This window comes from Syngnathoides biaculeatus, chromosome 10 (assembly GCF_019802595.1).
Source record: "Syngnathoides biaculeatus isolate LvHL_M chromosome 10, ASM1980259v1, whole genome shotgun sequence".
In the NCBI taxonomy this organism is placed as follows: Eukaryota; Metazoa; Chordata; class Actinopteri; order Syngnathiformes; family Syngnathidae; genus Syngnathoides; species Syngnathoides biaculeatus.
In genome coordinates, this window is record NC_084649.1 from 8,486,640 (window position 1) to 8,506,968 (window position 20,329).

The 20,329-nt window shown below is 41.1% G+C and overlaps 1 protein-coding gene and 1 long non-coding RNA gene across 3 annotated transcripts; one reads left to right on the top strand and one right to left on the bottom strand.

Annotated features, from left to right (window-relative positions):
* Positions 1-4,501: 4,501 nt before the first annotated feature.
* On the top strand, positions 4,502-20,316 carry dcaf12 (DDB1 and CUL4 associated factor 12). Of its 2 annotated transcripts, XM_061831303.1 has the most exons (10): positions 4,502-4,959; positions 8,322-8,609; positions 9,437-9,520; positions 9,581-9,703; positions 9,867-9,927; positions 15,164-15,357; positions 16,972-17,037; positions 18,053-18,215; positions 18,312-18,490; positions 18,583-20,316. In XM_061831303.1, the coding sequence occupies exons 1-10, from the start codon at positions 4,900-4,902 to the stop codon at positions 18,739-18,741; spliced, it is 1,377 nt and encodes a 458-aa protein (XP_061687287.1). In that variant the 5' UTR covers positions 4,502-4,899; the 3' UTR covers positions 18,742-20,316. The 2 variants fall into 2 exon arrangements, with proteins under 2 accessions (XP_061687287.1, XP_061687285.1); XM_061831301.1 differs by having other exon boundaries at positions 4,503-4,959; positions 9,437-9,703.
* On the bottom strand, positions 13,803-15,265 carry LOC133506928 (uncharacterized). The gene is made up of 3 exons (XR_009796642.1): positions 15,132-15,265; positions 14,355-14,434; positions 13,803-14,274 (listed from the first exon to the last, which is right to left on the bottom strand). It is a non-coding gene; the product is annotated as an uncharacterized LOC133506928 (long non-coding RNA).
* Positions 20,317-20,329: the final 13 nt, after the last annotated feature.

Here is a 20,329-nt window from a genome sequence, read left to right on the forward strand (position 1 = left end):
TGAACACCCTGCTATATTGCAAATTCTCTCACTTAGAAATCATGGAGGGGTCTGAAATTTTCATTGTAGGTGCATCTCTACTGTAAGAGAGATAATCTAAAAAGAAAAATCCAGAAATCACATAGTATGAGTTTTTTTTAAACGATTTCTGTGATACAACTGCAAATAGGTATTTGAACACCTGAGAAAACCAATGTTATTTGGTATAGTAGCCTTTGTTTGCAATTATAGAGGTCAAACATTTACTGTAGTTATTTACCAGGTTTGTACACACTGCAGGAGGGATTTTGGCCCACAACTCGTCACAGATCTTCTCTAGATCAAACCGGTTTCAGGGCTGTCGCTGAGAAAAACGGAATTTTTCCCTCCAAAGGCCTTCTTTTCTATTGGGTTTAGGTCTGGAGCCTGGCGAGGCAACGCCGGATCCTTGATATGCTTCTTACGGGGCCACTCCTTCATTTTCCTGGCTGTGCGATCAATGTCATGTTGAAAGACCCAGCCATGACCCATCTTCAATGCTCTGAATGAGGGAAAGAGGTTGTTCCCCAAAATCTCACAATACTTGGCCTCTCCTTAATACAGTGCAGTCGTCCTGTCCCATGTATAGAAAAACACCCCAAAGCATGATGCTACCACCCCCATCCTTCACAGTTGGGATGGTGTTCTTTGGATGGAACTCATCATTCGTCTTCCTCCAAACACTGTTAGTGGAATTATGACCAAAAAGTTCAATTTTGGTCTCATCTGACCACAATTCATTCTCCCATGACTCCTCGGTATCATCCAAATGGTCATTGGCAAACTTAAAACGGGCCTTGACGTGTGCTGGTTTAAGCAAAGGGAACCTTCCGTGCCATGCATGATTTCAAACCATGACGTCTTAGTGTATTACCAACAGTCACCTTGGAAACGGTGGTCCCAGCTCTTTTCAGGTCATTGACCAAGTCCTGTCGTGTAGTCCTGGGGTGATTCCTCACCTTACTAAGGATCATTGAGACCCCACGAGGTGATATCTTGCATGTGGCTCCACTCTGATTGAGATTTAATGTCATGTTTAGCTTCTTCCATTTTGTAATGATTGCTCCAACAATGAACCTTTTTTCACCAAGCTGCTTGGCCATTTCTTCATAGCCCTTTCCAGCTTTTCCAGTTTTTATGCAGCTAATGACCTACCACAGGTGCATCTGATTCAGGATAATACATGGAGTGGAGGTGGACTTTTTAAGGCAGGGTAACAGGTCTTTGTGGGTCAGAATTCTAGCTGATAAACAGGCGTTCAAATACTTATTTGCAGCTGTATCACACACATTTTACTTTTTAGATTATCTCAGTCACAATGGACATGCACCTACGATGAAAATTTCAGACCCCTCCATGATTTCCAAGTGGGAGAACTTGCAATATAGCACGGTGTTCAAATACTCTTTTTCTTCACTGTATATCGATACTGTAAATGTGTTCATGTCAATTGTGCAAAGGGAGCAGTTTAAGTGATGAATCGAGCAGTCTGCAAAATAAAGTTTATATATATTACTCATACTAATACTGATTGACTGATACGTCATTGGTTTGTATTGCTTTCCCAAGGGAAGGAGCTGGAAGAGCTGGTGGCCAGGATGCGGCGGGTCTGAGAGGATCCTGCCTGCTCTGGACCTGGTTCGAGTTGCGTACAAGTCCTCGCTAGTGGGTAGCTTGATGCCGAGAATCTGTTCAGCGGTTTTGATTGTCCGTTTTAGTCGGAGTTTGCGTTTTTTTTTCGTGGCGGCTCCAAACCAGACTGTGATGGAGGTACACAGTACTGTTTGGATAACCGCTGTGTAAAACTGTCTCAGCAGTTCTTGTGACGGGCCGTGGATCCTCAGAAGCCACAAGAAGTACATCCTTCGCTAGGCTTTTTTGAGAATGAAGGTGATGTTTGTCCCCCACTTCAAGTCCTCTGAGACTGTAGTTCCCAAGAACTTGAAGATCTCGACGGTTGACACAGGCAGCGTCAAAGGCAGCTGTGGTGAAGGATGCCTCCTGAAGTACACAATCATCTCTACAGTCTTTAGAGTGTTCAACGCCAGGTTGTGTTGACCACACCAAAGCTCCAGTCTCACCTCTTCCTGCCGATACACAGACTCGTTGCCGTCTTTGATGAGGGCGATGACCGTGGTGTCATCTGCGAACATGAGGAGTTTGACAGTGAGATGCCACGAGGTGCAGTCGTTCGTGTCGAGAGAGGACACAACCTTGGGGTGCCCTGGTACCGATAGCGCGTGTGGATGAGGTGGTGTTCCCCAGCCTCACCTGCTGTGTCCTGCCCGTCAGGAAGTTGTAGATCCACCAGGAGATGGCAGGCGAGATGCTGAGCTGGAGAAGTTTGGAAGAGAGTTCAGGGATGATGGTGTTAAACACAGAGCTGAAGTCCACGAACAGGATCCTCCCATAGGTACCCTCGCTGTCAAGATGTTCAAAGATGAAGTGCAGACCCATGGCCACAGGCCTGTAGTCATTAAGACCTGAGACTTCTACTTTTTTGGAGACCGGTATAATGGTGGAGTGTTTGAAGCAGGCTGGTACTTCACACAGTTCTAGAGACCTGTTGAAGATTTTTGCATAGACAGGAGCAAGTTGGTCTGTGCAGACTTTGAGGCAGGATGGGGACACATGGTCTGGGCCCAGTGCTTTATTGATCTTTTATTGTTTGAAGATCTGTTAGCATTGTATCATCATTTTCAGTACTGTATATTGGTAAGTAATTTGTAGCGTGGTGGCATGATGCACGGCTCATTACAGTGTGAACCTCACAGTTCTGAGGTCTGGGGTTCAAATCTCAGCCACACCTTTGTGGGGTTTGGACGTTCTCCCGATCCCTATGTGGCTATATAGCTAAGATAAGTGCCACCACTCCTGCGATCCTTGTGGACATAAGCGGCCTAGAAAATGAAAGGAATTTTTATGGTTAACACCAAAATTGGGGCTGGGCAATAGTATCGATTTGGGAAAATATATGGAATTGCTCAGATGTGGAGGTAGGTTTTGAGCAGCAATATATGGTGTGCAAATTTTACAAATGTGTGTTGGTAGTTGTTTTGTTTAACAATTTTGCTCTAACCAACCAATCAGAGGACAGGTAAATGCCAACATCATAAATAGCAAACTTCCTCGCCTGGAATGATGAATTCAAAATATGTTGGATTTGAGTGATGTGACGGTGCATTAAAGCTGAAATCTGATTGAACAAAACAATGTAATACAATGACACTCCTTTTCACCAATTTTGTTGTACTAATTGCTTATCATGGCATGACTCATGCAGCTGAGGGAACTACTACAAAATGATAAGACAGCTCGAAATAACAATTTAATAACAAATATTGGAAATGTAGGCCGGTATGTAAATAGAATTTCACAACAAATATATGAATTTATGTTGGAAATGTAGCAAAATAAAAATATATATTTTAAGATAGTATTATATATATTAGTGGGGCAGCTGGTTAGAGCCTTGACCACACAGTTCTGAGGACCAGGGTTCAAATCCCGGCCCCACCAGTGTCGAGTTTGCATGTTTTTCCCGTGCCTGCGTAGGTTTTCTCCGAGCACTCCGGTTTCTCACGCATCGCAAAAACATGCATTAATTGCAGTATCTAAAGTTTCCCTGGCTGTAATTGTGAGTGTGACTATTGTCTGTTTCCGTCTGCTCTGCGATTGGCTGGCAACCAGTTCAGAGTGTACCCCGCTTGCACGATGATAGCTTGCTCCAGCACCCCTGCAACCCTTGTGAGGATAAGTGGCTCAGTAAATGGATGGATATACTACATTTAAAAAGTCAATATCCATATTTGTCAAAACAAATTTGATGAGAGCAATGAACCTTGACAAGAAAACCAGGGTCACAGGAAATCCAATTTTTTTGCACCTTCAAAGCCAATCATCGGGGGTCATTAGTATGGTAATGAACCCATTACTTACATTACATTACTCATGACATTACTTGTGGTTGAAAGAATGACATATTGGTCAATTCCGGAGTGTTAACTGTTGAAAGATAAGAACTAAGTACACATTTCTAATAATGGCATGGGACACTTTGACCTAATATAAAGACATCATCATCTGGTCACAGATACTTCCCTGTAGTAAAAGCAAGGTACACACAAAGAAAAAGCAACAAAGTGTTGGTCTCTCATTCTCTCGGTCAATGTAGCAAGTCAATAGGTTCAAGTCCAAGTGAAGTCACGAGTAGTTTAAGTCGAGTCTAAAGTCATCAAATTCATGACTCGAGTCCAAGTCCTGAGCCCTTGTCAATCACGACCTTTACTGGATGTCACCCCTTTTATTACACGTGAGAATCTTTAACTGTAATGTTCTAATTTAAACAAATCAGTCAATTCAGGCAGGTTTGGTAAGAAATATCTGAATAAAATGTCTTTATCCCGTGCTAGGGTGACACATATACGGACTGATATAAGCATTTTAAAAAGGCTGATAAAACAAACATCCAAGCAGCTGAAGTTGAGGGCCCAGGCTGTCAATGGTCGGGCGTAAGCGTCGTGAACGAGCACGGGCGCGTTCACGTATGACCTTGTTTTGTTGATGTTTAATGAGTGCGGCTGCGCGCTTGGTCAACGATGTCGTCGTTGCTGACGCGAATCTTCGGGGCAAGAAGAACCCACTAAGCTAGCAGCTCAATAATTTGTATTATTTGTCTTTAGATAGAAAGTTAACGCCAGTAAATTCCCAACCACCATAGACAGCGACGAGGCAACGTATCCCGTATGTAATCGTCCTTGCTTGTCATCGGACGCCTCCAGAAAAGGCCAAACAACAGAGTCGTTTAGCGGCATTATATGATCCAACGTCCAGAGTCAGGTTTACCCTCCATGTGGGTGAGGGAATTGTGTGTGTCAGATTATGGCGAGAAAAACAGTTAGCAGGAAAAGAAAGGCAGGGGAGCCCAAGGAGCAACAACAGGTAGGCGGAAACCGGTAGATCGCACTGTAATGTTAGCATGCTAACTAGCATTGTGCTAAGTAAGGTCGACAAATGCAATCTCTGCCAAACGTTTATGACACTGCAACAAACTGTGTGGACAAAAAACGCTCGGAAGCCAAGCAGGCAACGTTTTGTGTATAACAACATGGTTGTGACGTGTCTGTGCTCCCAATTGTTACCCACTTCACGGCTGCTAGCGGTAGCCGAGGATGCACACTGTCACTCGCGAAAATACTGCGAAATGCTCTACTTGGATGCGTTGGCGACCTGGCATAACGGCAGCCAGTTAGCGAACTGTAATCCTATCGCGAAGTATGCGTTAGGTCTTGTTAACGTCTGAAAATCTTTGAGATTATTTTTAGTGTTTCTGTCTCCAAAACCCGAGTGCATTATAGACTACTCAAATTAAAACATCCCCAGAAATATGTCATAAAACCCGTTTGTTTCCTTTTTAGAATGCGTATAGAATATCCAGTCCCCTCCAAAAGTATTGGAATGGAAAAGTCAATCCCTTTTGTTTTTGTTGACGACTGAAGACATTTGGGTTTCAGATCAACACTGGTTAGAGCGTTGGCCTCACAGTTCTGAGGACCGGGGGTGACATGTTCTCCCTGTGCCTGTGCTGGTTTTCTTCAGGCACTCCTGTTCCCTCCTCCATCCCAAAAACATGCATTCATTGTAGCTTCTAGATTGCCATTAAGTGTTATTGTGAGTGCGAATGGTTGTTTGTTTCCATGTGCCCTGTGATTGGCTGGCAACCAATTCAGGGTGTGTACTCCCCCTGCCTCCTGGCCGACGATAGCTGGGATAGGCTCCAGCACTCCCACAACCCTTGTGAGGATGAGCGGCAAATAAAATGGATCGATGGATATATTCTGTTTAATCCATTACAAAAATAATGATTATACCCCTTTGCAATAATCGCTACCCAAGAAGTAGCTCTGTTTCAAAAACATTGGTGAGGACATTACTTCCTGTCATATGATATTGCTTAATTGTTGTTTGTATGGTGTTGGTTATCATTAAATAATACCTAATAACAGTTATCTATTATTAAACAGCAATCATGGAAACGATTTTTTTTTAGAATTTACTATTCAAGTTTTCCATCCATTTTTTTGTGGAAATCATTGAATAATCAATGGACAAACAGATTCTAAAAGCATTCAATAGTGACAGCCCTAATTCTACATATCATGTATTACTATACTGCAAAATTCTAGTAATCTTCAACGACTGGTACATTTTAATGCCAAACTACAAACAAACAAGTTTACACTTTAATTTAAATGTGGGCCGGATGCTCAAGCAACACTGCGACAAAGAGAACCTGCTGTGAGAGACAACGTGCCTGCTCACAATGCCCTGAAAACACCCGTCACTTCCTGGGTGAGAAAAACATCACTATGATGGAGCTTGGCTTTGTTAGATTCGCCCTCCTCCATTTTTAGACGTGGATGTCATCAAGGTGGTTATGATGATGGAACGGGATGAAGGCGTAGCAGAGAACCCTGGAAAAGTGTGCTTAACTCCAGAGTGTCGTGAGGGAAAATCTTGCAGTGTGGATTTGAAAAAAATTCTTGATGCCATCAGTCCTGGAACTTTTTGGACACACCTCATGTTCCCACAAATGATAACCATTATTTGCAAATCAGATTGTTGATCTCCACGCACATTTTTTTTTTTTAAATCATGTTGCAAAAGTGAGATACTGTCAAGGATCAGGCTGCAAATAGGACCCAGATGCGTTTATTGATCAGGAAGTAAACCAAGGAACCCTGATGGCATATTCAGGACTTGTAGAGTTCCAATGAGGACTAAGGCAGCAGAGTGGGAGGCCAAGTTGTTGGTGAGCAGGTGGTTGCAGGGATCCAGGGAAGACAGCAGACTGGAGACAAAAAAGACAAAAATGCTATGAAAATTCTCAGGAGTTTTAATAAAGAAGCAAAGTTAGGTTGGCTAGGCTACAAGCTTGATGTGGTTCGTTGATAGTCTGGCGACGAGTTGGAGTCCCACATCGTTTTAAAAGCAGTCTGGTCGATTAGGCTGACTGGCTGCAGCTGTTGGACTTCTACCTGTCACTCCTATAAGGAACGCTTACACACACACACACACACACACACACACACACACACACACACACACACACACACACACACACACACACACACACACACACACACACACACACACACACACCACACACACACACACACACACACACACACACACACACACGCACTGGGGCAGCAGCCCTAACAAATACCAATGTTCTGCACATGGATTCTATTCTGGTGGGTCAGAACCCAAAATTAGGTCATGGAAAGATTCTATTCTTTTTTTTTTTCTTCTCTACAGTACAGAGGCATAAGTTCCCATACTGAACATATTAGGTAAGCGACAGGTAGTCATGAGTTTACTCCAACAAGAAATACAAAGTTCAGCTCAACAATCTTTTTACTGCAGTACATTTTGACAAACAAAATGTGAGGTTTTAATACAAAATGAATCTTTAATTCATAATTTAAAAAAATAAATGCATCCAAGAAAACTATTTTATCAAGGGCTAATTGGATTAATATGCTATTACAAAGTACAATCACAAATTGCAACTTAATGGAAGCATATACAGCAGGAGGTTGGCCAACTCAACAAATCTCACTTTTCAAAGATGGTGTGCTCTTTTGGCGATCATGACAATCCACATAATACACACGTTTCTGAATAATGTGTACATATCGGAAATAGCAGCATGCTTCCTAGTACTGAGCACATTTGCCTCACTAGTTCTGTGTTTGGAATGTGCATGTATGAGGGTTTTCTCTGGGGAATCCAGCTTCCTCCATCATTCTAAAAGAATGCATGTTCCGCTAAGTTTAAACAAAATTATCCATAGGTCTGAATGTGAGTGGGAACAGTAAAATCAATAAGGCTTATAATGATAGTAGGGTAGGGCTGCATGTAAGATTCCAGGTGTCTTTATGATGGGATTGAATGTGAATGGATCTGAACAAGCTCACTTCTTCAAATATTAAATGGATATGTGCATCTCAGCAGCTACATTGACATTTTACTTTTTAGTTTGCTTTCATCTGGAGATAAACATTATACTCCTGGTCTCAGTTTGTGAAGAAGAAAAAAAGGTATCTTACAAAGAAGTGTTAATTTTTTTGTCTTTCAAAAAGGTCTTAAAAAGATGTTAAAGATGATCAATGATTATAGTCTACCTCTAGGTGTTTATGTGGTATTGAGATAAGAAAACGAGGGTCTACGCCAAGTAGTTAATGGATTTCCTCCAACTTGACCAATGTTCTCTCAATTTTCTTTCCTTTCTCCATTAGCTGGGTTGGTCTCAGGCACCATGCAAGCGGAGTCGTGTCTCTTGTTCTTCACGTCATGTGCAGTGGTGGTGCAGTCGCCATTCAGTCGTCTGCGCCCTCCGGGGCCGAGAGTTCAGACCTCAGCAGCAGCATGAGTTGCAGCTCCAGCGGAGCCTGCGAGGCTTTGCGGCCGGCCGGCTCCCTGGTATCTTGAAGGAGAGGGAGTTCTCTCTTGGGCGTCTTAACAAAGTATTTGCCTCACAGTGGCTCAACCAGCAGCAGGTTGTGTGCGGGACCAAATGCAACACGGTGAGATGTTTTTCTGTCTTAAACGTAAGATATTATTTTAAATAGTTCAACTCAAAAAATATTCTTCAGAATTTAAATAATAACACAATACTATTTAAGGATCCTTTTATGCTATCTCCGTTTTTCCATTTCAAGTCTGACAAACATAGCTCTCCTTACTGTTGAACCTGACCTGTTTTGAAAAGGTGATAATGATGTGAAAATGTAAATGAAATGAAATTGCCTTGAGCGCACAAACTAGGATTTATTGGAAAAACCAGGGCCTAGAAATATTCACAGGGACTGTATAGAAAAGAAGTCTTATTTTCACAGGACCAATGAAAGGGTACGAGGACTGTGTTTATTTCTCTATGCAGAAAATTTTGTTTTTTATTCAAAAGAAAGGAAGATGAACAGTCAAGTCCGTACACTCAACCACTTAACCAGAGTGTGTCCCTAGCAGACCTGAAGACAGTCAATCTACTCCCCACACAAGTTTTGGGGATGTGGGCGGAAACTACCCAGAGTACCTGGAGAAAATCCATGCAAGCACAGGGAGAACATGCAAACTCCAGACAGGGCCGGGACTTAAACCCCGATCCTCAGAACTCTGAGGCAGATGTGCTGACCATAATAATAAGCACAATAAAACGCAGCATGGTGGCATGCCACCTATTATTATTATTATTATCATCACAAAAATAAATAACAGATAATTTTGACAATGTATCCTAAACGCAGTCCCATTTAGCTACTTTGTATTAATGCATGTAATTTGTGATAATCTATTTTTACGTACACCGTAATAGTTGTGTAGTCAAATGTTCTGTCTTTTTGCTTCTTAACAGCTTTTTGTAACCAATGTCATGACTGGGCAGATCACAAGAATTCCCATGCTCAAGGACAGGGAATGTCATGTTGGAGGCTCTGTGGTAGGGGTGATGCAGAATTACCACTCCACAGCTAGCTCTCATTCCCGACTCGACCAGCAGGGCTGTGGCATCCATGCTATTGAGATCAACCCCTCAAGAACCCTCCTTGCTACTGGGGGAGACAACCCCAACAGCCTTGCCATCTACAAGCTGCCCACACTGGACCCCGTTTGTGTTGGTGATGTAAGTTGCCAGGTCTTTTGGAAAGACACTTGAAACTGTTCAATTAGTAAAATCTTCCCACCTAATACTCTGATTGCATGCAAATCCTTGCTCAATTGCTCAAAAAAGAACAGTCACAAGACTTTTTTGTTTTTTTTCCCCATGGTGGTCATTTGTGTGGTAGGATGGCCACAATGACTGGATCTTCTCAATAGCTTGGATCAGTGACAGGATGGCAGTGTCTGGTGAGTTCTCTGTATGAATGACTAGTGTTAGTGGTTTGACAAAAGCTGCATTACAATGTCAGGTTCATTAACGCCTCAAAGGGATGTGAAGAGTGTGTTGAATTAGCTTGGGGTAGTAACTTTGAAACTGGAACACTGCACTTTTATTAACTTTAAAAAAAAAAAAATTATGACGCCTATTACAATCCCTCAAGATAGGGCTGCACAATTATTTTAATCGTGAATACGATTAATATTTTGTTTGGTTGTGGCATGGTGTCTCATGTACCCTGCGATTGGCTGGCAACCAGTTCAGGGTGTACTCTGCATCTTACCTGATGACAGCTGGGATTGGCCGCAGTACTCCCGCGACCATCGTGAGGATAAGTGGCTCAGAAAATGGATGAATGGATTATTTCACAAAATTAAATTCATTTTGGTGATCCTGACTGACCTGAAACGGGAGCAGTTTATACCAGTGACTCACATTTGACGAGCGCGATCACGCTTGCCCGCCATCACACTAGCAAATCTGCACGGTCGAGCACGAAACATCATGCACGTAAAATTTGTTACGAGGAGAAAAAATAGATATTGAAAGACGTCGCTTATTTTGTGTAGTCTTGACATTAAATTACGTGGTTATTTCATAAACGTTGGTAACAAAACAAGCCTGCTCCTAAACAGGAAATGCAAGTTAACCATACTGAGCATGTTCGGAAGTGATGCCAAAAGCACGTTCCGGGCTTCTTCATCTACTGCGAGCGCATTTACGTCGAAAGCCATCAACATCATGAGCCATGTCAAAGGAAGTTCAGTTACACCAGGAGTGTGACAGCGTGCCCCCCCCAAAAAAAGACGTTAGACTATCATCAACCTCGTCGCTTGATTCTGGTGTGGCAGGTACGTCGAGCGCGCACACATAAAGGCGCGTTCTAGCAAGCTGGCCTATTTACAGAAGTCGCGATGATGTGTGGGTGCACCACACCATGTCCCCCACTACCCTGCCGATCAATCGCGAGAGGCTGGTTGCTTCAAAAGTGGATCTTGAGGGGAAACAAAATCTAGGCACACTGAAAACATTTCTGTGATATAACACCGGTAATGTTTCAGTATCTAACTATAATAAGTATGAGATTGTGATTTACCTTGACTTGATCTAAGTTGTAACGTTAGACTAGTCTGTCCATATATCTAAATGTGAACGGTCATTTTCCCCCGTGGTACCACGTTTTCTTGACGTTGAAAAGTTTTCACCTCTACATGCTTTAGGAAGTTAGAGATAATCTATTGCTAGCTTTCATCAATGGATTGACAATAGATAGCACCGTAAATTACGCAAGATTCTAACAATACATCATGATGAAATATAATTTGATTATATGAATATTTAGTTTTGAAATTGAATGTCTATTGACCTCTTTAAAAATGTCTGACTCAGTCTATGCAGTTTCAATAAATTATGATTTTGGTTATTAGGTAACAACTACATGCTCTGGTATAACAACTCAGTAAGTTATTTTAAGGTCTTGAGATTCCATCCCTAATGACACCCACAACTTTATATCATCTTTATATCCCGTACGTTTTTCAAATGTGAGTGACTGTCATACTGAATTGACTTCGGACAGTGAGACAAAGAAGGAAAGAGAGTATATTGGTAGAAGGGTGCTGAGGATGGAGTTGCCAGGCAAAAGAGCGAGAGGAAGACCAAAGAAAAGGTTGGTGGATGTTCTGAGGGAAGACATGAAGACAGTGGGTGTTAGAGAGGAAGATGCACGAGTTTAGATGGAAAAAGATGACACGCGGTGGCGACCCCTAATGGGACAAGCCAAAAGGAAAAGAAGAACAATCGTAGTTACAATATTGATCAGTATAATCATGATTAGCATTTTGTCCGTAACTGTGCAAGCAGACCTACCACAAGAGGAAATTCAACCCACACTCTGTAATGTGTTTGTGTAAGACACCACTCAGAGAACAAATTTACCTGCATGTTGTCATGCAGGGAGAGAAGGGACACGCCAACAGTACTGCACCAATTGAGCTGGAATGTACCATGGTCAGGCACATAACAGTTGTCAGCAATAGGGCTGAACAAGATTTAAAAAAAAAAAAAAAAATCAGAAATCAAACAATGGGATTTTCTGGATTTTTTTTTTTTCAATTTTTTTTCTCATAGATTAGGTATACCTATGATTAAAAATTACACCCTTCCTGTGAAAAATGTATTTATTTCATCCAATCCATTTTCTGAGCCGCTTATGCATGTCGCAGTAGTGCTGGAGGCCATCCTAGCTATCTTCGGGCAGGAGACGGTTACACCATGATCTGGTTACCAGCCAATCGCAGGGCAGATATAAACATTCATTTGCACTCAGATTCACACTTACCGAAAATTTCGTCTTCAATGGACCTTTCTGATGCCAATCTTAAGCTCCGCCCCCTTAGCCATCGCCCACAAACTTCCAAAATGGTGATTGAACAGAACATGTTTGAAGTCGATTCTCTATAGCGTATTCCAGTCAATATTGGCGGATGTTTTTTGCCAAATGCGTCAGACTTGTCCAAGAGAGTTCTCCAGAGAGGTCTCAACTATTTCACGCAAGGATGTGTACACGGAATTAAGATTTTGGACAGAGCAGGACGCAATGTCAGAGATACAGCGAAATATTGGCGATCGATGCAAAAAAGTTTGACGCCTCACAAACATCATATTGAAATCCAACTGAATAAAATATTGGAATTGTACTGCGCATGTAAAGCAGGGTGAGTACTTTTTACTTGGAAAAGTCATGAGTAATATTGTACTCTGTATAAGTGAGTTGGTGTATTCATTTGACTTGGTTCGTAATGGATCCCAGTGCTTTGTCTTAAAAGTCTGATGTGATATAAATAGGCAAATAGACATTTCTGTTGCATGACATCATGTATTTACGTACCACTAACCCGACTCTTTGGCATAAAACAATACACACTTCATTCAGCAAGTCAGTGATACACTAACAAAGTGAAAGTTGTTCTCCTGCAATGTATAAAACACTGATTAAAATTCAATCAAACTCAGAGAAGATACTTCTCCCTCACTTACCTTCGAACATCCAGCCTTGTTTTTGTTGATATTGTTCACATTTAGTTGTACTTGCGGTCTTCCGCAAGTCTTAATCCATCGTGGACACTTCGTCAACTGTGTTTTAGGCTTTGGAAAATGAATCAACCGGGCCCCTTGTAACCTAGCAGGATATCTTTCATCAGAATTGCACGTTCCCCAAGTGCATCTGAGGATCATTTTCTTCGTAACTTTTCCAAGCGCATGCTACTGATAACCAGCATTGCTTGTGGGACAATATGGCGAGTGGGGCATGTTAAGTCTGGGGTTAAGTCAATGTGGCGATCTGATTGGCTGTTATTGTACAAGTGATTGACAGGTTGGAAAGATCCATTAACCTACCATGCGTGTTTTTGGGATGTGGGAGGAAAACCAGAATGCCTGAAGAAAAGCTACGCAGGCACAGGGGGAACATGCAACTCCACACAGGCAGGGCCAGGATTTGAACCTCGAACCTTAGAACTGTGAGGCAGACACTCTTTATGTTGCATGTCATATTTATTTCATTGGATAATAAGAACATTTATTTTTGGGGGGATGTTAAATATTGCAATAACATCACAATATTCAACACCCATATCACATATAGTATGCTTTTCCAATATCGTACTGATTTAATCTGACTACCATCTATCTAACAACTAATAGCTGTTGTAGATTTTATCTGCCTACAGACTCAAAGCAATTCCAAAGCCCAAGTCCTTCTAGATGAGCTACCGACACCCAGCAAAATTGTTTTTTGTAAGAAAGAGAAATTCGACATTGTCAAGGATCAGGGGTGGCCACATTTTTTTACCAAAAGATCTACTTTTCAAGCAGCCAGCCTCTCACGATCAAGCGAGGTGGGGGGTAGGTTGAAGGGGGTGGGGGGGTTAACGTCTTTTATTTTTTTTGAGAATGACCAATAATGAAATAGAATGACAAAGCCACAAACATCTACCCACTACAAAAATGCAAAACATATTTATTTTAAAGTACAGTATACGGAGGATTCTTTATGTGCAAATGTATGTTTGTGTGCCTTGCATAAGCATGAGTCAATATTGAACAACACAACATAGTGAACCATAAACATTTTTTGTAACTATCTCAGTTCACGTTGATGATCACTAAACATCATATGAACGTAAATGTACACCTGGGCTGTGTCACTCACGTCAGTGGATTCGTCCAACTGCAGTGAGAAACATTCAATTTCCGATGCCCTTCCACACATCAGCCATGGCTTCACAATGGCGTGTCACTGTACTCCTTTACAGCTGCAGAGATTTCATTGAAGATAATCTTCCCACCTCATTTTTAAAAGATCGGAACAACGAGTCAGCTATGCCTCTTTTACCATCTCTCCGTCTTGGAAGGACTTCTTGTTCTTAACGATGATGTGACGAACCCGGAACGATGCTTTGGTGGCTGCTTTCGCTGTTGAACGATATTGTGTAAAAAATGACTGCTGTGTGGCCAGTTGGGATTTTAGTTCGTTCACTTTTCTCATTCTCAGCTTGCTTTTCGGCAGAATGTCGGCATCGTATTTTCCATGAACAGTTCGACAATGCTGCTACACATTTCACTACACTGGCAGATGAGGCAAACACACTTCGAAAATGACATCATGGAAAAAAAAAAGTCAACTTCCCATTCCAAATGAAAGTGATACGTTTTTGCCTTCTTCTTTGCGCCAGCATCCATATTCATGTTTAATAAGATTTCTTAAGCGAGGGCTTAAAATAGGGGGGAACTCGCCAACTAGCGTGTATTCCTGTACTGTCGTTTGCACGTGCGCGGTGAGCTAAAAGTCAGAAAAAGTGGCTGATGTCTTTTTTTTTTTTTCCCCACGGCACGCCGTCGCAATCGACCAAGACGGCCCCGGTCCATCGCGATCGATGCATTGAGCATCCCTGTCATAGATGGTCTGGTTAACATCGTATTTTCATTGACAATGGCTGCAATATCTTATTTTTTGGAACAGAGATGTGACTCTAGGTCCCAACAATAATGTGAACAATGTATCTCATTATGATTTCACCTTTCCTGAAGTAATTGTCCTTAATTTATTTGATGGCCACCACGTTTACGTTGGTAGATAGTTCATTACTTGACTGATGTGCTTGACACATACCTTACATGTTTTGTTAATATTCCAACTTCAAGGTTCCCGAGATGGCTCGATGGGTCTATGGGAGGTAACAGAGGAAGTAATGAGCCAGGCACAGCACAGTCAGAGTGAAACGGCTATGCCCTCCTATGCTCACATCTCCCACCGTGCTCTTGAAGACATACCAAAGGAGTATACCGACTCATACAAGTGTAAAGTCCGTGCTTTGGCCTTCAACAACAACTACAAAGTGAGTTTTATCTTCAAACATTCATTGAGAGTCATGATTGCTTTTACGTCTAACTTCACACATTTACGAGGGTGAATTAAATGGCTGACAGGTACAGTTGAAGCCAGAAGCTTACATACACGCTGCAAAAACATTTAATTTTTGTCTTACTGTCTCAAGTCAAATCAGACTAAACCTCTCCTGTTTCAGGACAGTCAGAATCACCAAAATTATTTATTTTGTTAAATGCCACAATAACAGAATTTTACATTGTTTTCTTTGAGTTCTAAAGTTTACATGTACAAAAAGTACTATGTCTTTAAAGAACATGGGGAAACCCATATTATGAGGTCATGGCTTTGGAAGCTCCTGGTAAGTTTACTGAAAATATCTGAGTTAATTGACGGCACACCTGGTGATGTATTTCAGATCACACCTCAAACACACTGTTTCCTTGTTTGAAATCACGGGTGAATAAAAAAAAAAATCGGCCAGGGAGTCAGATAAACAATCGTGGCGCTCTACGAGTCTGGCTCATCCTTGGGTGAAATTTCCAGGTGCTTGACAGTGCTACATTCATCTGTTTAAACAATTATACGCAAGTATAAAAACCATGGGGATGTCCAGCCATCACACCACTCAGGAGGGTGATGGGCTCTGTGTCCTAGATGTGAAATGAGTCCTGTACTGACATATGGGCTAAAAGGCCACTCACCGAAAGTGAAGCCATTACTCCTAAAGAAAAATAAATAAGACAGATTGAAGTTTGCAAAAACTCACTAAGACAAAGATCTTAACCCCTGGAGACATGTCCTGTAGTCTGATGAAACTAAAGTGGAGCCGTTTGCTGTTAATGACAAACGTTACATCTGGAGGAAAAAGGGGGAAGCTTGTAGACCTGACAACACCATACCAACTGTGAAGCATGGAGGTGGCAGCATCCAGCACATGTTGTGGGGGCTTTTTTGCTGGAGCAGGAACTGGATTTCTTCATAAAATAGACGGCATCATAAAGAAAGAACATTATATGGACATATTAAGGTATCATCTGAAGACATAAGCCAGGAAGCTAAAACTTGGACGCAAATGGGTCTTCCAAATGGACAATGAGACTAAGTATACTGCCAAAATGGTTAAAAAATGGCTTGAGGATAACAGTCAACGTCTTGACGTGGCCATCACAAAGCCCTGATCTGAATCCCATTGAAAATTTCTGGGCCAGATCTGAAAAGGCGTGTGCGAGCGGGGCAACCGACAAACCTGACTCAGTTGCACCAGTTCTGTCAGGAAGAATGGGCCAGTATTCCAGCAGAGTACTGTACTTTCATAAACTTGTGGAAGATTACCCAAAATATTTGACCCAAATCATGCAGTTCAAAGGATGTGCTACTCGATGCTAAGGACGTGTATGTAAACTTTTGATCTTGAAGAAAATATAAAATTCTTCAGGAAATTCTCTCTCTCATTATTGTGGTATTTAACCAAATGAAATAATTTTGGTGATCCTGACTTACCTGAAACAAGAGAGATTTAGTAAATGAAATGTGTTTTTGCACAATGTATATAAACGTCTGACTTCAATTGTATGTTTCCTGATGTGGATGTTTTTTTGGTTTTTGTTTTCTTTTTTCCCAGGAGCTGGGTGCTGTATCTTTAGATGGCTACTTCCACCTCTGGAAAGCTGAGCACACTTTGTGCAAGGTAAGTTAGTTGCACTTATTGTTTTTATTTATTCTATTTTTTTGTAAATTTGAATTTCTGTCATGGGTTATTTTTTAGTAAACCCAAACTGCTTTTTTGGGGGGGACTGATACTAATATTGGGGACAAAAAAAAAAAAGCCACATTCTGGTGTTATTGACCAATTTCCCATATATGTTACATAGTTTAGAGGAACCTATAAATGCCACTTCATATTCCAGCAGTTTCACGTTTGACAAGGCCCATATTGCATCACGTGACCTACCTATATCTCCGCACAGCACCTCTGCGTAGCGTAAAACAGTTACTGTTTTGGTAATGTCTATTCTCAATGTAATCAATGTACCATAGTTTTGAGAAGAAATAATTCTTGATTCTTTGAAGGATTTTGAGTTTCTGCAGTTTTCATTTAAGGAAATGTTATTGTCTTACTATATACTTCCATACAGCCATTATGCTTTATTTTTTACCAGTTTTTTTCATAGAGATAGATTTCATGTTCTGTTGTCTAATACTAATACTCTTTTCTGAAAAATAAATCAAGGTATTATTCCCATACTATTTTTCTAGTGTGTGCCCTAAGTCAAGTCAAACCACTACAGCTGTGGCACAGTGAATTTAGGAGCCCTTGTATCTGTATCTAAATGTTTTGGCTTTAAAAAATAAAGCTGAAGTCAAAACGTAACAATCATTTGTGCCTTGCAGCTGCAACAAGTTTAAGTTTCATTAAAACACTGTAAAATAATAGTTATACATGGGTAGAAACCCTCTTTATTTCACTAAGATCCAACTTGCATAATGTTAAAACACTAATATGCTCTTAAAAACTTGCATGGAGCCACCCCCCCCCCCAGACCATAAAATGCTTACATAGTAACTGATGTCGATTGATTCATCGTTGGTACCCTATAATTGATGATTGACTACGTAGATGAGACAACTGAACTCTTGCTGTTGTTTGGATGTCAGTGTTATTACTTGGGTCTCATTTGTTATCCTACATTGATTCCCTGCAGCTTCTCTCCACCAAACTGCCGCACTGCAAAGAGAACGTGTGTCTGGCCTACGGGCTAGACTGGTCTGTATACGCAGCTGGATCTCAGGCCCATGTGTCTTTTTTGGATCCTCGGCAGCCGACACACAGCATAAAATCGGTCAATTCTAGAGAGAGGGGGAGTGGTGAGTTGTCACTTGCTAAAGTCTGCATCCTGTGTCCTTTAAAAAAATGAAAAATAAAATAGACACTAAAGACTCGATGGAATATTGTTTGTGCAGGGATCCGTTCTGTGAGTTTTTATGAGCACATTGTGACAGTTGGCACTGGTCAAGGTTCACTTCTTTTCTACGACATCCGAGCTCAGAGATTCCTCGAGAACCCTTTGATATCAACTGGAGGGTACCGAAAGTGCTCGGGAGATGGCATTCTCAAGCTCACAACAGGGAAAGGCTGGCTGGTATATCATTTTAGACCATTTGTGATTGCAAGTGATTTGCAAAAAATTTAAGCTGTGTGACGTATTTAATCTTACCTTCTTTTTTCCCCCAGAATCATGATGAGACATGGCGGAGTTATTTCTCAGATCTTCATTCTTTTCCAAATGCCGTCTACACGCATTGCTACGATAACTCCGGCACCAAGCTGTTTGTAGCAGGTGGACCCCTCTGTTCTGGGCTCCATGGGAACTACGCAGGATTGTGGAGCTAGCCTTGTCATCCTCTACAACCATATGATGGCATCCTCGTCCACATTTTTATCCAAAGCCGTCTGCATCACCGTCTCAGTTGGACTCAGGAGCATGACCTTGCTTGCCACCACCATATCACAGCTTTGATTATTGTTGTACATCTAACATCCTGTTGCCCGTGTTCCTTTCGTCATTCCACCACGTCCACTTTTTTTTTTTAATTAAACATTTGAAGCAATCATTTTCGAGAGTTGCCAGTGAGCAACACAATGGAGGTTTTAAAACCCATAACCAACTGTTTCTTTAACAATGGCATAGCAGTTGAGACCATTCTCTTATTGGTTGGGTTTTTAGGATAAGTATTTTTTTACCATTGCTTCTTCTGAAAGATATTTCAAAGTTTTTGTGAAGGTAAAATGTGTTCGGTTTCTGATTGGAATGAATGTCAATATCACAAAGGAGGGCGAGGAAAGAGGACTGAAGAAAATTTTTGACGCACCTAACCTGTGTGCAGTTTGATTTTTGATGATTGGAACATATTGTTTCTGTCCCAAAACAATCACAAAATAACCTTTTTCTCCAGTATGGCAAAAATGAAGGTTGTTTAGCCCAATCAAAATAAGACATTTTGGAAACATATGTGGCTGAAATCATACTGGAGAAATGTTAAAATACTATTTTCTGTTGTGATGTGACTCCTTTATTTGATTTGAGTGGCATTCACCTGCTGATATTGGTTTTGTATGTATTTATTTCCCCGTTATATCACCTACATTTGATTGGCTTGGGGTGATGATTTAATTTTTGAACGTGTATTTGTGTTCCCCCAACCTTTATTTTCCTTATGTTGCTGTTTGTTATGGCCACAATGCTTTCTGCAGTTTTGCACACTATTTGTGTTCATATACTTATGTCAAGTCTGGTGTCACGAGAGAATTTATACAGATATTTGCTTTAATATGTATGGTTTCTTGTCCAACTGACCGCTTTTTATTGATTTGGTTTAACTTGCCTGTGATGCTGAGACCTCTCTGTGACGGGAAAGAAAACTGGTAGCTCTGAAAACCTTTGAACCACCCAACTAGAAAGATATTTAAGATGCATTGCTTTACTCTACCCCAGATTTTGTTACTACATGCATGTCAGTTTTAAAACTTAATTTTTGTATCAAGGAGTGATTGTATGACCTTGTTTGGTAGAGGCAGGGTAGACTTGAGTTAAGTTTTTTTCCTTGCTCAGTCAAGTCTTTCTGTGAAAGACTGCCATAAGTGAATAGTTTTCCCTTTTTTCTACATGGAACATTTTGTGATGAATTGAAGAGAATCCACTGCTATACCCAGTTTGAACCAATAACCCATACTCTTAAGTGTATTTTATATAAATGTGTATATGTATGTGTGAAATACATAAGGACACTTGCATACATTTTTCTGTATATTTTGGAACAAGTGTGGGTTTATGTCCGAAGTGATGGCCTGTTTTTTTTTTTTTTATATACACAACTCATGAATGTTTTTACTAAGACGCAATGTGGGGATCTAAGAAAAAAAAACGTTATTGAGTCGTAAAACAAGAGAAAATAAATAGAAAATGTATATTGAAGTGCCT